Here is an 18,064-nt window from a genome sequence, read left to right on the forward strand (position 1 = left end):
GCACCTGCCCGTTAACCCGAGATTATATCAAACTTTTGCGCTGCCTACGCCACGGACTGAACCAAGACTAAACCAGGACTAAACCAGGACTAAACCAGGACTGAAGAGAAGGACTAAACCAGGACTAAACCAGGACTAAACCAAGACTAAACCAAGACTAAACCAAGACTAAACCAGGACTAAACCAAGACTAAACCAGGACTAAACCAGGATTAACCCAGGACTAACCCAGGACTGATTCCAGGACTGAAGAGAAGGACTAAACCAGGACTAAACCAGGACTAAAACAAGACTAAAACAAGACTAAACCAGGACTAAACCAGGACTAAACCAGAATTAACCCAGGACTAACCCAGGACTGATTCCAGGACTGAAGAGAAGGACTAAAACAGGACTTAACCAGGACTAAACCAAGACTAAACCAGGATTAAACCAGGACTAACCTTGGACTGATTCCAGGACTGAAGAGGAAGACTAAACCAGAACTAAACCAGAACTGAAACAGGACTCACTGTCGGGACGGGCTCGGAGGCGACCGCAGGAGAAAGGACCGGTGAAGAGCTCCGCACCTCACGGAGGTAAACCCGGCAATCGCCCGATCGCGCTTTGCGGACAAACTGCTCGGGGTTCTCTCTCTTAAGTCCAAGATTAGTCCTGGTTTAGACCTGTTTAGTCCTGACCCACCCATGTGTAAAAAAAAACCCCAAAAAACATGCAAAATTGACAGAAAAAAATCTGCGAAAAGGCGAGACTTAGAAAGGTGAAGTGCGATATAGCGAGGGACGACTGTAGCTCAATGTCCGGGTTTTCACAAATGGAAATCTGGTCGCCCTTTTCTACGACATAAATATTTTTGTTGTGATTAAACAAAAAAAAAACTCTTAGATAAACAATTTATTTAAAAAGTAAATGAAACAGAGGAGCTCATTAGCCCCCTTCTGCTCTCAGACAGTCAGTAGCGCCATTAGCACCATTAGCATCATTAGCATTAGCGCTAAGTTTGTAAAGAGGCTGTAATTGGTCCTCATCAGGAGCCATCAGACACCTGCCGGGCCCCGCGCCAGCTTTGTTTCGCAAGTTTGAGCTACGGGGGTGGAACAATTGGGGGAAAATATCTGTAATTGTGATTTTTCTGAAGAGCCCGACGATTAGATCAGTGATTTACGGAGCAATAATAATCTGATTCTGTTCATATTTTAAACACGTCCAGAAGAAATGACAAATACGATGAAAAACGGACACAAGAGTCACTTTTCAGGACGCGTTTGTGCAGATTTAAACTACAGGGAGAGCAGTTTTTATGCAGAATAAGACGGAGATTTTGTCGCTCGTAAAGTCACAGTACGCAGGGCAGTAGATGGAGGGGACAAATAAGGCTTTTGTTCTTGGCCCAAGGATTTTAGGGGCCCAGAATTAGACCGTTCTATTAACTTTTGGACGCCGACTAGGAACAACCCACACATATATGACTAGAGCTAAACATAGAGCATAACTGAATAAAAGAAAACAGACTTCCACGAGTGATTATAAATGATTTTCACACTCATGAACTTAATTGAAACAGACATATTTAGTATCATTGGAAACTTTAGACTCTGAACTCTTCATTTCTGGATGTTTAAATGTGATTCAACTCATTTACAGGTTTATAACAGCTCACTGAAAATGAGAGTTTACCTGGTCAGGTGCAAAATCGAGAAAAAAAAAAAAAAAAACTACATTCAGCATCTGATACACATGTTCTGAGCACTATATTCATAAAAAAAAAAAAAGTAAAAATATATTTGGCAAAGTATTTCAACAGATTTCATATCACCAGATACAATATAGCCAAGTGTTCACCTGTTTTTACCTGTTGTTCACCTGTGTGGACCTAATTCATTTTTTTTCCATTTAACTTATTCAACTCATTTAGCTTATTATAATGTAATAATATAATAATATATAAATAATAAAACTCTTCCCCGTCAGTGTTTGTTCAGTATTTGTCATCTTGGTCACTTTCTCGTGTGCAGAGCTCTGCATAAGTGTTTGTTTCTGTAGTGATTCTGTCATAAATCGCATCTTGGAAAAAAAGACTGAAATATTTCAAAGGACTGGCCTGAGAAACATCCAGATTTCAGGGCAATTTTGGTTCATAATCGAGTATAAAGCCCGGATAGTTTGTTTGGATATCGCAGGACTCCACACAGACATTCTCACCTTCATAATTTTCACTCTCCGAAAGTCCGTCGCTGTCACTGTTTTCCACTTTATAATCAACTTCATCATCACTTTGAAATCTATAAAAGTCACTTTATCTAAACTTATCCATAAAACACGCTCTCTCCTCATTATTTTTAAAACTGTGCGTCGTAATCTTTTAACCACTCGTGTTTCGTGTTGTGTTTTTTCCGGAAGCTACAATCGTCACTACTTCAATTAACTTCGAAAAAAAATCTGCAAAAACATATCCTTGAATCCTATTGGTCAGTCTAGTGTGGGTTGTAGTGGCCCTGACCTGTCGCAGTCTCTGTTTAAATGTGAAAAACCGAGTCGTTTCTAATGGTCGTCAAATCACGTCTTTAGTGACACAGCGGAGGCGTCGAAACACGTCATTAAGGAAACAAGGGGGTCGTCAAATGTCGTCTTCATGGGGGAAAGAGTTCATTTATATTACGGGGGCCCATGTGAGGCTTCTTGCACTGAGCCCCCAAATTTCTCTTGACGGCCCTAAGAGTTTGCAACTTTTTGAAATCAAATCAAATCTGAAAATTAACATAAATACATATTTCTGTGATTATTTGTCTTGTCTTTGCTGCATGAACAAAAGGAACAAGAAGAAGATAAATCTTTTAAACCCTTCTCCTGTCACAGATCAAAAATTTTTACATTTATTTAGTAATTGTTCTCCACCCCAAAAACCAAACCAAGTCACCAGACAATAAGCCAAATGAATCTGTGTGTCATTCGTTCATTCGTTTTTCAATATAAAACCAAAAATAAGAAAATGAAAAAATAAAAATTTTCTTCATTATTTGTCTCCAAAACCAAAATGAAAAAATGGGTAACGGTTTGTTTTTTCAGTTTTCGATTTTGTGTATAAATGAAAAATGGAAAAAACGGATAACGACTGTTTACGTGACTTCTGTGACTGCAATGCCCGACTGAACCAGGACGGATCCAGGTCTGGGACGAGACTGGGACCAGACCGGGACTAGAGCGGACTCTCCGGCCTGGTCTCGGTCTGGTCCCGGCCTGGTCTCGGTCTGGTCCCGCTTTGGGAATCAGTCCTGGTTCAGTCCGGCATCGCAGTCACTGAAGTCACGTAAACGGGAAACTGAACGACCAAGATTATTTTTAAGAAGAATAAATGTTTACATGACAGGAATAAATTAATTCGGCTTTAAAATCAGAATAAACCACCCACTTACTTCAGAATTAAGTTTAATTCCAAATAATGATTTTCATTAGGAATTAAGTTTACATCAGGGGTGTCAAACATACGGCCTGGGGGCCAGATCAGGCCCTCGAAGACCTTTAATCTGGCCCTCGGCTGATTTTCTACTAAATATTTTCATTATATTTTCTATTAAAATCTTGTTAATTTTCTGTGGTGTTTATCACAGCAGCGTCTCCAGCGTCTCTGTACGTGGCCCCTCCCACCAGAGCAGCACAAATGAAGACTTGTCTCTTTCCAAACGCTCTTAAAGGACGATCGTTTTGACTGTTGACCGTGACACCCTCATCAGAAAAATGTCCAACATGAGAAAAGTGGAGCCGAGTGCAGGATTTTACAAGAAAAATGGACTTATTCCTATTTACAAACCAAGTTCATGTTAAAACATTGTGTTGAAATTGTATTTTTCTCAAAGTTTCAGGTTGTTCATAATATTATAATATTTTGTAAAAGAAAGAGTTCATCAATTAAAAAAGATTTCTGTAATAGATTTGTGTTTCTCTGCACAAATATTTGAACTTATTGTTATTTTTGGGGTTTATATGACATGAGTTTTCTGATCCGGCCCCTTTGGGATCAAATCGGTTGGATACGACACCCCTGGTCTACATGCTCTTTTTAAAGCGGAATATTTAAAATTATTTTTTATTAGGAATTAAAGTTCTCATGTAAATATGGCAAAATGTGGCTTTGACGGGGCCACTCCGTCACATGCAGCTTTGCGATTTGCGTCCAAACAAATTGCATTTTTGATTCAACTGTCGGGCTGAGTATCATTAAGAAGTTGCCGATACAATACACACCTCGATACATAGGCCACGATACGATATATGTTTCGATACAGTGCACTTTCGATTCGATACGATACATTTCAAATCATTATGATATGGTTAAAAAAACAAAACAAAGGCTAAATCATGTCTGTGATACTAAAAGTCTTTGTTAAATCACTTCCAACACAAACATTTTAATCAACAAAACAGCAAAATGTGTCACATAAATGAGTTTCCTTCCACTAAACAAACAACAAAACTGTATCTGTAACAAAACCATTTAGTAAAATTTACCAAAATATATCAATACAGCAGCCCACAATATTGATACTGATACGATATTTTGATACTTTTTGACCATCCTTATTCCATTGTATTATGTGAAACGTTGCAGCTGTGGTCTGAGCTGGAAATGCATCACATAAAATAAACAAACTCGAAAATAAACTCAGAGATCTGGAGCGGGGCCCAAACCAACAGGTCCAGGTCCCCGGGGACGGCGGGGTCAGCGTGGGTCGGGCGGGGCTGGCTCAGAAGCGGCGCATTAATGGCAGAAAGCGAAGAGGAGCCAAGAACCGAGGACTTAAGAGGAGCGCAAATGAACAAGGACTTTATCAAACCTGAAGTCTTAAAAGCAAATGCACTCGTTTGGCTCGGAGTCGTGCGCGAGTGCCTCTCCGCAGTGGTGTTTTGAAAGCCGCCGTCAAAGAGGAGCAAACTTCCCTCTCCCCAGACGCTTCAAGGCTATCCTCGAGTGACTTTAAGGACAGTCATGAAATTTAAGCCTCAAATCTTGTCCAAGTTGCCCAGAAAATATTATAAGTCCAGGGCCATTTGTATTGATCATTCAGAAGGCACCAAACACCATTATCCTGTATGAGAGTGAATCATGGAGCTATAATAAGAAATGGAAAAGACCCTCCCCCCCTCTGTTCGACTAGTGGCCGCTACAGGTACTGCAGCTCCAGCCCAGACACAACTCAAATCAAACTGCTGTTCGGCTGACAGGGCATCTACACACCTTTCGATACCTGAAAAACTTCAGCGCTCACCTGTACGCTCTGGGGGCTGCTGGGGCTTGGACATCCAAACAGCTCCCTCCTCAGAAGATTCCCGTCGTACTCTAAGAAGGTCAGATACAGATTCCTGAAGAACTCCACGTGTTTGTTCTTCACTCGCAGCTTCTTTGGAGAGTTCCAGTGGATCACCTGAAACGAAACAACCAGAATAACTCAGTTTAACTTAACTTATGTTCTATGTTCTGCACTCAGACCTGGCCAACCTGAGCCACAACACGATGAACTTCTGTCACCGTCCACAGTTCAAAGTTGTCAAAATTGTTATTGAAGGTAAGCGCGGAGTGCTGGGCGTTGTGGAGTTGAGTTTTTTCACTGTTTTCCTCGTATGAGTAACAGAAGCACACACAGCTCCTTCAGCGGGTATCATGGTTCGATTGGGCTACTGTGAGCACATCCATAGTCCCCTGAACAAGTTCTCATAATAAGGTGAACTACATCTCCCAACAAATCATTACAAACAGTCAAAGTTTGTCTATTTCAATTCCAAAGAGACCTTCAGTCTTTGGTCTGTAGTATAGACTGTAGAAGTGAGTCTGGGTGCAAAGTGGTTCCGTCGAGGTCGGGTTCCAATTCACTTTTTATTTTAAAAACCTGCACCTCTCTCTGTAACTGCTGCTGTCAAGTTTCGCATTTTGGCCTTAAAATGTTTGCTTTAACCCACTTCACATGATCCTGTTTGTTTTTTTTGGGTGTAAATAATACATGAATATAAATACTGTATTTTTTTGGACTTGGCGCACTTAAAATCCTTTAATTTTCTCAAAAATCGACAGTGCATCTTATGTATTAATTCTGGTTGTGCTTACTGACATGTGGTACACGGTGCTCAAAAATCTGTCAAAATGTTTTAGTACGACTTTGGTAAACTACGAAGCCGCAACACTTGATGGATTGTTGGAGCGGCCATCACCTCATCGCAGAACACACATATTCCACTGAGTCGTATCGCATAGTCCGACAGAAGCAGAACCGCATCAGCGCACAGGGAGCGAGCCGTTTTTCTGCGCTTATAGTTTATGCAAATGAGACATGTGGTTTTAACTTTCATTTGTGTACAATGGTCCCTCGTTTATCACGGGGGTTACGTTCTAAAAATAACCGGAGATAGGTGAAGTCCAGCTTTTTGTGCGATGGTTACATCTTCCTCCTCTTTTTGGGTGCGACCGCAGCAGTCAATGTCGGTGCAGAACGTTTCGTCGATACTGTGGGTTTTGTCGGGGAGAAAACTTGCAAACATACAGCACTTCAGAATCACACTGATACAGATCCAACATTTATTTAAATTTGGCAGCTGAACGCATTCTGTACTGTACAGGTGAGAGGAGTCCCTCAGCCAATCAGGACGCAGCGGGAGGAACGCAATACGCATTCATACACTGTAAAAAAAAAATTTAAAAATCTGCAAAACAGCGAGCCGCGAAAGGTGAACCGCGATATTGATTGATTGGTTTTTATTTCGAGTTTGTGCCAAGAGAGAAACAATAATCATATATACTACATACACAATGTAAACAACATTAGCGACGGACGACTGTAAAATGTAAACAAATGAGTAATAATGCAGCTTTGCCACAATGTATATTTGAGTCGTCTTCAAAAAAACAAACAAAAAAAAAACTCTTAACTTTGAGGACGACTTAATTACAAAAAAAAACAAACACTTAAATTCTCCACCCACATTCATAATCCACATTCACCAAGACAGAGAGGCAACGCCGGGCGAATTACACCCACGATCTGCCGACGGATCGTGGACGCCTGGACTAAGGATCAGCCTCAAGTGTCGCTTGTTTTTTTCACTTAATGCTCCTTATAATCCTGTGTGCTTTATGTATGAAAACAGAAAAGATAATTCAACATTTTGGTAACACTTTATAATAACTACACCTTATTTAGCCTTAATAAAGCATGAACAAAGACTTAATTAATAATGATTCACGCTTAGTAACTATGTAATTACTACCTGATTTATCACTTTAACTTGCACTTAATTCGCCTGTGCTGTAAATAGTTACTCATAAGTATTTCTTACTTAATTACTCATGAACTAAACATTTGTGTGTGTATTTGTAAATGTATATTTAAGTCCAAATTTGAGCATTTATTAATGATTAGTAAACCACGAGAGAATGATTTACTAATAATGCATTATTGTTTCTCTGGAGTTTAACCAACCTTAACAAATGTTTAATAAACATAATTCGTCTTCACTTTAGAAAACCTCTCAGAAAGACTTAACGAACAGATAACAGCTGCCTGAATGATCACTGCATTGTATTATTAGTAAATCATTCTCTCATAGCTTATTAATCATTAATAAATGCTCAAATGTGAACTTAAATATGCATTTGTAAACATGCAGATGGTTAGTTCATGAGTGTAGTGGACCAAACAGAAAGGCAAAGACAAGGTATAAAAATAAGTTTAAATTTAATAAAGTCAAAAAAAGATATAATTTAACAAAGGCTCAAATTAGGCAAATTATTAACAAAAAAAAAACTGGGCCCAACTGGGGAAACTCAAAATCAAACTGAACTGAACAAAACTAACCCGACCAGACAAAGGAACAGGTGTGTTTAAATACCTGAGGACCAACTAAAGCTGAACACAAGAGGGAGGAATTACACTAATTAACTAACTAAACCAATAACAATAATAATAATCAAAGTAACAAAAAAGCAAATAATTATAACACAGAAAATAATAAGTGATAATAACGTGACCTTAACACAAACTAAACAAACTAACTTAGTAAAACAAACTAAATAGTGCTTTCCCCCCCCTTTTCTGAGTCCTGATGGTCTCTCCCAGGGTCCTCCGCCCGGTGCTCAAAAAAACAAAAAGAACAAGTGTAAGTGAATTAGACTTATATTAACTAAAATGTGTGCACTCAAATTAGAACATAAGTCCAAATAAAGGAATTAATTATGTGTAATGTAATTCACTTAATGTAAATAATAATGAAAATTAAATAATACTGACACTATGGACGGTGGCAGAGGGATCCACCACAATGAGTAATTAAGAAGTATTGAGTGACTATTTACAGCACAGGTGAATTAAGTGCAAGTTAAGTGCTAATTCAGGTAGTAATTAAGTAGTTACTAAGCGTGAATCATTATTAATTAAGTCTTTGTTCATGCTTTATTAAGGCTAAATAAGGTGTAGTTATTATGAAGTGTTACCAACATGATTGATATTGCGCCTTATAATCCAAAAAATACGGTAATGAACCAATCAGACGTCTTCTTTTCCCAAGGTCACTCCCACTAGAGTTAGCAACAGGTTTGATCGACAGCTTTTACGGCTTGTTGCTAAGAAGAAGGGACATGTAACCTTTTACCCAAAACTTTTACCCAAACTACAAGCACAGTCTTTTAACCCTTCTCCTCAAGTGAAAAACCTGGGCATCATTTTTGACTCTGAGCTGACTTTTATCCCACACATTAAGAACATCACAAAAATTAGTTTTTATCACCTAAAAAACATAGCCAGAGTCCGCCCCATTCTCTCTCGGGCCAACACGGAGACGCTGATGCTTTTATCACCAGTCGAATAGACGACTGTAATGCCCTGCTCTCTGCTCTTCCCCTAAAGTGTATTTCAGGTTTGCAATTATTACAACATTCAGCAGCGCGTGTCCTGACGAGGACCAGAGGGCGGGACCACATTACACCGGTTTTAAAATCACTGCATTGGCTCCCTGTGAGTTTCAGGATCGATTTTAAAGTTCTTTTACTGTTTTTTAAATGTCTTAATGGTCTTGGGCCTTCTTTTCTTTCAGAACTGCTTTTACACTACGAACCCTCGCGGACCCTGCGCTCCTCCGGCAGCAGCTCCTGGTCATTCCCAAAGTCAGGACACACACTCACGGAGAGGAGGCGTCTTTTCAGTTCTACGGCCCCCGTCTATGGACCTGCAGCCGGAGGAGCTCAGGGCCAAAGAGAACATTCATGTTTTTAAGAGCAGGCTCAAGACCCACCTTTTTAGCTCAACTTTTGAATGAAATCTTATACTTTTACCTGTTTCTATTGTACACATTTTAGTATATTTATTTATTTTAGGCTTATTTTTTAGGATTTCCAGTGTTTCCTCTGTAGGAGCCTCTGCATCGGGAGCGGAGGTCGGCTGTGGCTGCCGGGTTCTGTCCCGTGGGCTCCTGGTGGAGAGTTGGAGCTTGGGCTTCATCTCTCCCCTGGCTCCTGTGGGTGGTTCCTGGTGGTGGTGGACGTCTCTCTGCTCCTGATGTAGACGGCTCCTCTGACGGTGCTTTCTCAACTGGTTCGCCTGTATTCAGCCTCACATTTTACTATAGGTAATTTTATGTATTTTACCATGTTAGGGCGTGTGTGTGTGTGTGTGTGTGTGTGTGTGTGTGTGTGTGCGTGTGTGCGTGTGTGTGTGTTTGGGTTGTTTGGTTGTGTGGGGTCGGGCAGGTGTGGGGGTTGGGTTGGTGGGTGGATGGAAATGTGGGATTGTTTTTAATCTTGTAAAGCACTTTGGTTTACATTTTTGTATGAAAAGCGCTTTATAAATAAAGTTTGATTGATTGATTGATGTACCTTCAACATCCTCTCTCCTGATTGGCTCTTTGGTTTCGCAGATTTCCAAATATGGGACTGGGCTCTGGATTTGCCGCTGTCTGGAGCCAAACACCGCAGGCGAGGTTAGACAATCGACCCCGTGGCGACGCAGGGACATCGGTTTGTTTATCGAGCGCATTTTAACGCTGTATTATTGCGCCGTCTCATATTTCTGCGGGAGTAGAGTTCGTCGGAGCCCCGTGGGAGCCCTCCGTATTAAATCGTAGAGAGTGTGTCAAATGAAAAGGCGAGCGGAGTCCAGGTCTCCTCCGTGACTCCTGGACCCGAGCAGCGTTTTTCATCTCTGTCAAAACATTTCCTCTGCTCTGAACACATAATTCTGCTGCACTCTCCACGGACCGAGGGGAGAGGCTGCAGGGACCGGGCTGCGCAGAAGTAGTGCGGTTGTAGTAGTGTGAGTAATGCAAGTAGAAAGTAGTAGAGGATACACTTCATTATCCTCGTGTCCTCTGCATTTGACCCATCTTTAAATGCCCCTCTCGTGTAACCCGTCGGGGGCAGTGCAGCGTCTCCGGGGACCCGTCCACAAACCCCGAGTCCAGATTAACTACAGAACAGTGGCTCAGTGGTAAAGTGTTCTCCCATTAACCCAGAGGTCAGTGGTTTAATCCTCGTACTGGACGTGAACAGAGCTCTAAATGATGCTAAAAACACGAACCGCTGCTTCCGAGTGGAGATACTTTTTAACAGCGCAATACGAGCCTGCTGAAGACGAATAAACTTTAACAATGTTGGAGCTTTTTATCACCACTCAAGGACATCAGAGGAAAACAACTATGATGGTAGCAGCAGTAGTAGTGGTGGTGGTGGTGGTGGTAGTAGTAGAAGTAGCAGTAGCAGTACCTTGAGCTCTGACCTGGTGGAGTCAGATAGCAATACAGTAGCATTTGTAGATTTAGTAGTTGTACCTTGACATCAGACACCTTGGTGTAGTGTGGTCGGACAGTTGTAGCAGTAGCAGTAGTATTTGTAGTATTATTAGTAGTAGTAGTGGTAGTATTTGTAGTATTATTAGTAGTAGTAGTAGTAGTATTTGTAGTAGTAAGAGTAGTATTAGATACCTTGGTGTGGTCAGACAGTTGTAGTAGTAGTAGTAGCAGTAGTATTTGAAGTATTAATATTTGAAGTATTAGTAGCAGTAGTAGTATTACATTTAGATCAGACACTTTGCTGTAGCTCTGCTCAGATCGTGTGTGGTCAGACAGTAGTAGTAGCAGTAATATTTGTAGTATTAGTATTAGCAGTAGTAGTATTAATAATAGTATTAGTATTACCCCCAGTTCACACCAAAGCGCAGCAGCACAACACACGAGCAGCAGACGTGCAGGTTTAGATTTCCATTTGAACCGGTCTGACAGTGACACCGACAGCGTCAGACACACGTCCAACGAGCGGCTGACGCTGACGCGCTGCTCGAGAGGTTGGAGCTTCTAATTTTGTAGCGTCAACGAAGCGTCTCCAATGTTTTTAGCAGCGGAAAGACAGGAAATAAACACGCGGTGTCAAAATAAACTTCCAGTGCCCTTTCAAAATAACTTAACCAAAGTCAAGACAACAACGTAAACAACGCGCTGTGTCCAAGGAAAGGTTAATGAAGGACGACGAAAAGTTAATCCTCGAAGTGGAGAAATATAACGTCATTCACGATGTCAGACACCAATTCTACAAGGACTCGGGACTAAGCCAGAACTAAACCAGAACTGAACTAGGACTCACTGTCAGAACGGACTCGAAGGTCCGCCCGTGTAGACTGTCAAGTGACTTTTATGTGCATGTTAATAGATTTAAACCTCACATACAAGATGAAGTAGAAATGCAGCTTTATAGATAGAGATATTGTAAACTTTATTTACAATATCTACAGTAAAATCAAATGTGTTCTCCAGTTCTACACTTAATTAACAACACACTTAATACACATTCTACATGTTAAGAACAAAAAGCAAGTACAAAATATGATGTCTGAAACTGTGAGAAGACGTGTAGGCTGCGCAGCAGGAGCGTCTCTGAGGCTCTGGTGTGAACTGAAACTTTTAAATTTACAGCATCTCCACCTACGTTAATCACTACTGCAGCTCCTGGTGTGAATTCGGGGTTAGTAGTAGTAGTATTACCTTTAGATCAGAGACCTCGGTGTAGCACTGCTCTGAGCACGTGTGGTCAGACAGTAGTAGTATAGTAGTAGTAGTAGTAGTATTTGTAGTAGTAGTATTACCTTAGATCAGACCTCGTGTAGCACTGCTCTGAGCGCGTGGGTCAGACAGTGTAGTAGTAGTAGTAGTAGTAGTATTTGTAGTAGTATTCCTTTAGATCAGGACCTCGGTGTAGCACTGCTCTGAGCGCGTGTGGTCAGACAGTAGTAGTAGTAGTAGTATTTGTAGTAGTAGTATTACCTTTAGATCAGAGACCTCGGTGTAGCACTGCTCTGAGCGCGTGTGGTCAGACAGTAGTAGTAGTAGTAGTAGTAGTAGTAGTTATTTGTAGTAGTAGTATACCTTTAGATCAGAGACCTCGGTGTAGCACTGCTCTGAGCGCGTGTGGTCAGTAGTAGTAGTAGTAGTAGTAGTGGTATTTGTAGTAGTAGTATTACCTTTAGATCAGAGACCTCGGTGTAGCACTGCTCTGAGCACGTGTGGTCAGACAGTAGTAGTAGTAGTAGTAGTAGTAGTAGTATTTGTAGTAGTAGTATTACCTTTAGATCAGAGACCTCGGTGTAGCACTGCTCTGAGCGCGTGTGGTCAGACAGTAGTAGTAGTAGTAGTATTTGTAGTAGTAGTATTACCTTTAGATCAGAGACCTCGGTGTAGCACTGCTCTGAGCGCGTGTGGTCAGACAGTAGTAGTAGTAGTAGTAGTAGTAGTATTTGTAGTAGTAGTATTACCTTTAGATCAGAGACCTCGGTGTAGCACTGCTCTGAGCGCGTGTGGTCAGACAGTAGTAGTATAGTAGTAGTAGTAGTAGTATTTGTAGTAGTAGTATTACCTTTAGATCAGAGACCTCGGTGTAGCACTGCTCTGAGCGCGTGTGGTCAGACAGTAGTAGTAGTAGTAGTAGTAGTAGTAGTATTTGTAGTAGTAGTATTACCTTTAGATCAGAGACCTCGGTGTAGCACTGCTCTGAGCGCGTGTGGTCGGACAGTTGGACGTTCCAGAAGCACGGCAGCTGATGCACCAGGACAGGGTTCTGTTTGATGAAGGCGTTAAAGATGTCCTGAACACAACAACAAAAACACAGTCACACAACAGTATACAAACATTATACAAACATTATACAAACATACGACAAACATACGACAAACATACGACAAACATACTGTAAATAGAACACTAAGGCCCGTCCACACTAGTTCGTATTGGAGTCGTTTTCATTGTGGATGCAGTGTTCATTCACACTAATCGGATGGAAAACGGCTCCAGAGACGGAACGATCTGGTGCCTCCAGCTCCAGATCTGATCCGGCACCGTGTGGACGCCTGAAAACACTGATACTCTGATGTAGAAGCTCTAGTGTCCGTCCTTATTGTTCCACATCACTGTGACTTGCGCCATCCTGATTCTGTGGGTTTGTGACATCGGTCATGTGATGCTATTGTGGAAAACAAACCAGAGACAAACCAGACACCAACGGGAAACAGCGGCGCTACTCGCTAGTACGCGGCCCACAAAAAGACTATTTTCACTCTCGCCATCTTCCTCGGCTCGAAATCGGCTGCTGCAACTTCAGACATGGTTTGCAGAACATCCCTCTGTCACAGAGAGAACACTCATATTCCACTGAGTCGTGTCCTTTAGTCCCACAGAAGCTAAACCGCTTCAGCGCATAAGGAGTGAGCTGTTTTTTTTCAGCGCTTAGTTTATGCAAATGAGCCAAGCGGTTTTAAAGGTTGTATAGAGGATTTTCCAAGGAACGAGAAATCCAGCGACTGTTTGTCCTTTTTCAAATGTTGCGCATGCGTGAAACCACCTCCCCTCCCCTACAGCTCCTACGTAGAAACACCTCCTCCCTCCTCCTCCTTACGCCAGAAACAGGTTTGTTTACAGCCGGTGCTGCACATGACTTGTAAACAACTAACTACAGTGTTGGTTAGGCAAGACGGAGAAGTGAGGAGCGGAGGGAAGAACGGAACGGGCAGCGCGAAGAGGAGCAGTAAAGTGGTGCAGAGAAGGTTGTGAATGAACTAACTACAACACGCAGCAGCAAGCGGACTCTTTCTTTGCCTTGAAAATTACGTTTTCAGACATAGGATATCACATTCGTGTCCTGAAAAACGTTTGTCTAGCTCTTGGAAATAAAGTACGTTTTCATAATAAGCAGAAGTTTCCTGTCCAGGAGTAATTTGTGGACCAGTGGTTCAGTCTTTAGACCCTTCGTCTGCTTCAGTCGCGCCATCGCTGGAATGAATCTACAAGAATCACCTTAGTTTGGCTTCGCTGCTTTTCCCCTTGTCTTCTTCTTTCAGCGACCTCAAAAACGGACTTTCTTTTGCGGCGAACTGCTCCTGGATTCTTGTCGCCATCGCAACAAACTTTGTGCGAACTGCGAGGAAGATATAGGTCAAAAAAGCCGCTAAGAACTGTTGTGTTGGTGGAGTAAACAGCGTCTGTGTGTCTTGCGTCTGTGGACTGCGTGACAGTCGTACGTAAACCACGTACCGGCGGCGCAGGCAAGTCAGTTACACTAGAAACGTAGGGAGATTGATTGACAGCCTGTCAGCTCACAGATAACGAGGCAGTGTCGTTATCTATTGGCAAATGTTTAGCCCCACCACGTCCAGAGTTGATGAATTTTTATTCTCTTTTTTTTTGGTCATCATAATTACAAGGCTACTGCACCTTTATAATCTATCACTGACAATTTGAAACAAAAAAAAATCCTCCATACAACCTTTAAGTTTCGCTTCTGTAAAATGTAAACAACTATGCCCAGAGCTGCGTGGATGGGGAAGGATTATGGACACAGTGTAAAGATAACCTAAAAGTTCAGAATTCAAAGTTGTTAAAAGTATCGGAAATCAGACAGGAACTGAAACTAAATCCAAAAATCGAAACTAGATCCTCATTTTCACAGTATCATAAAAGTCCCGCCGACAGGACAGAGCAGAACTTCCCTGAAAAGCTTTAGAATTAAATTTGCGTATCGTGAAAACACTAATCCTGGTTTTGTACGTCCAGTGTTTCGATACTGCGCGGACACTGTATACTTCCGCTCGGGTTGAAAAGGAGTTTATTTTGTGAAAGTTTTAACAGGAGCTTCATTTTCCAGTTTGAGGACACATCTGTATTTGCCGTGGCCTCAGATGAAGGGAAGGCCAAAGTTAATCAAATCCTCCATTGTGAGAGAAAATGGGACGGGAGACGGAGACGCACGGACGGCGAATATTGAATTAACTGGTCCACTTCACAAACACAGAGTGGAGCCCGAGCAAAGTTACATGTGCGAGGACGAGATTACCGCGGAGACGTCTTTCAATCAGCGTTTAACCTGCTCCAAACCAGAACTACACGACACCGGGTCAACGGAAAAGACAAGAACAGGGAGAAATGCCAGAAAAATATTAACAAATTTTTCTTTGAGCCAGGTCACAGTTTCAATTTGATCACGATTTACGTAACTTAATATTTTTATATAAAGGTCGTACATTGTGCAAAGTTAATCCGTGTGTCATTCGTTCGTTCGTTTTTTTCAATATAAAACCAAAAATAAGAAAATGAAAAAGAAAAAAAACAAAAAAACAAAACTATTTTCTTCATTATTTGTCTCCAAAACCAAATTGAAAAAAGAGATAAAGATTTGTTTTTTTTCAGTTTTCGATTTTGTGTTTTAAGTGCGATGCCGGACTGAACCAGGACTGAACCAGGACTGAACCAGGACTGAACAGGACTGAACCAGGACTGAACCAGGACTGAACCAGGACTGAACCAGGACTAAACCAGGACTAAAACAGGACTAACCAGGACTCCAGGAAACAGGACTAACCAGGACCAGGACTAAAACCAGGACTGCCCAGGGCTAAAACATTTTCAGTCCTGGTCTGGTCCTGGTCTGGCCCCGTTCTCAGTCCCAGTCTCTGGTCCAAGTCTGGTCCAGTCTGGTCCAGGCCTCAGTCTTCAGGTCCTCAGTCCCGGTCCTCGGTCTCAGTCCTCCTGTTCTGGTCCCTGGTCTTAAGTCCTGGTCTCGGTCCCGGTCTGGTCCTGGTCCTGGTTTAGTCCTGGTTCAGTCCTGGTTCAGTCCTGGTTTCAGTCCTGGTTTAGTCCTGGTTCAGTCCTGGTTTAGTCCTGGTTCAGTCCTGGTTTAGTCCTGGTTTAGTCCTGGTTCTCCTGGTTTAGTCCTGTTTCAGTCCTGTTTCAGTCCTGGTTTAGTCCTGGTTCAGTCCTTGTTCAGTTCTGGTTTAGTCCTGGTTCAGTCCTGGTTTAGTCCTGGTTTAGTCCTGTTCAGTCCTGGTTCTGGTTCAGTCCTGGTTCAGTCCTGGTTTAGTTAGTCCTGGTTTCAGTCCTTGTTCAGTCGGTTTTAGTCCTGGTTCAGTCCTGGTTTAGTCCTGGTTCAGTTCCTGGTTCAGTCCTGTTCAGTCTGGTTCAGTCCTGGTTCAGTCCTGGTTCAGTCCTGGTTTAGTCCTGGTTCAGTCCTGGTTTAGTCCTGGTTCAGTCCTGGACTTGTGTTTTGTTTCATTCACACATGTTTTGAGTAACTCTTTATTATTTGTCTGTTACATTTCCAAAACTCAAAATGCTCTGTTCCACCTTGTGATGTCATGAAGTGGTAGTTTTCAGCACTCACACTGTGACTTTAGAACTCTGCCCAAGCACCGATCACCCATAAAGCAGGGAACGTTTTTCCAATGTGACTGCAAAGCCCGGTTCGACTGCACGGTTCCTGCCCCGACACGGTTCGACTGGGACTTTGACCTGGTTACAACTTCACTCATACGATAAAAACAGTGAATAAAGTCGCACACTCACTCACCTTCAATAAGGAGAGACAAAAGTTTTGCAACTTCGTCTCCTCCTGTATCATAAAAGGACACATCTGTCTCACTATTTAATAGACATTTCTGCCGCTGGACTTATTTTCTCCGCTAAAGCGTTCGCTCTGCTCCCACACGTAAACAAACAGCACCGTGCACTGACGTCATCGGACTGTGGCTCGGTTCAGTTGTGCAGGTGTGAGTGCGGAACATAGAACCTGTACCATAATCGTACTTGAACATGACACGGTTCTTAAAGGTTGTATAGAGGATTTTTTTTAAGGGAAGAGAAATACAGCGACAGTCCCTGTGCGCGTTCAGAATTACTGTTGAAGTTTCCTGTCTAGAAGTAATTCAGCGACCGACGCGTCAGTTTTTAGACCCTTCGTCTGCTTCGGTCGCGCCATCGCTGGACGAGATCTCCAAGAATCACCTCAGTTTGGCTTTGCTCCTTTTCCTCTTCTCTTCTTCTTTCAGCGACCTCAAAAACGGACTTTCTTTTGTGGCGAACCGGTCGTGGATTCTCGTCCGCCGTCGCGACAAACTTTGTGCGAAATGCGAGGAAGCGACAGTTTGAAAAAAGCCTCTAAGAACCACGTAAACCACGTAATCCCCGCGCTCCGACGAGTCAGTTATACTAGGGAGTTTGATTGACAACCCAACAGCCAATAGAAAATGAGGGAGCCTCGTTTTCTATTGGCTGATGTTTATCTGGCCTCACTACGTCCACAGTTGATAGATTTTCGTTCTTTTTTTTTTGGTCATCATAATTACAAAGCTGCTGCGTCTCTGTAATGGTATTTTAATCTTTCACTGACAGTTTGAAACTAAAAAAAAATCCTCCATACAACCTTTAAGTCCCAGAGTGAGTGTGTCCTAAGAAACAGCTGCAGGGTTTAAACATGTGAATGAAACAAAACACAACTCCACTGTTTGTGATGAAGAAACAAGATTATAACAGAAAATAGTGTAAAACTTTTTAAATTGATCATCAGTGTTGGGGAGTAACAGATTACATGTACCAGAGTTATGTAATCAGAGTACAAATGATGAGTAACTGTATTCAGTTACAGTTACTGTTTCAGTGAGTGGTAATTGGATTACAGTTACTTTGTTGAAATAAATGGATTACACAGAGGGATTTTCCTGTTTTTACATTTTGGGCCACTCATTGCCGGAAACTATACCAGGTCTAAACTAGATCTAAA

General features: G+C 42.0%; 1 protein-coding gene across 1 annotated transcript in view; it reads right to left on the reverse strand.

The window, feature by feature from the left end:
• large2 (LARGE xylosyl- and glucuronyltransferase 2) overlaps window positions 1–18,064 on the reverse strand; it is a 303,419-nt gene that overhangs the window by 37,239 nt on the left and 248,116 nt on the right. The window contains exons 11-12 of the mRNA XM_055154616.1: window positions 12,980–13,105; window positions 5,265–5,420 (exon numbers count right to left, since the gene is read on the reverse strand). Coding sequence (XP_055010591.1) covers window positions 5,265–5,420; window positions 12,980–13,105 — 282 coding nt within the window. The remainder of the gene's footprint in view (window positions 1–5,264; window positions 5,421–12,979; window positions 13,106–18,064) is intronic.

The sequence above is a fragment of the Boleophthalmus pectinirostris genome, unplaced genomic scaffold (assembly GCF_026225935.1).
Source record: "Boleophthalmus pectinirostris isolate CB_2022bp ecotype Guang Dong unplaced genomic scaffold, ASM2622593v1 HiC_scaffold_19, whole genome shotgun sequence".
NCBI lineage: Eukaryota > Metazoa > Chordata > Actinopteri > Gobiiformes > Gobiidae > Boleophthalmus > Boleophthalmus pectinirostris.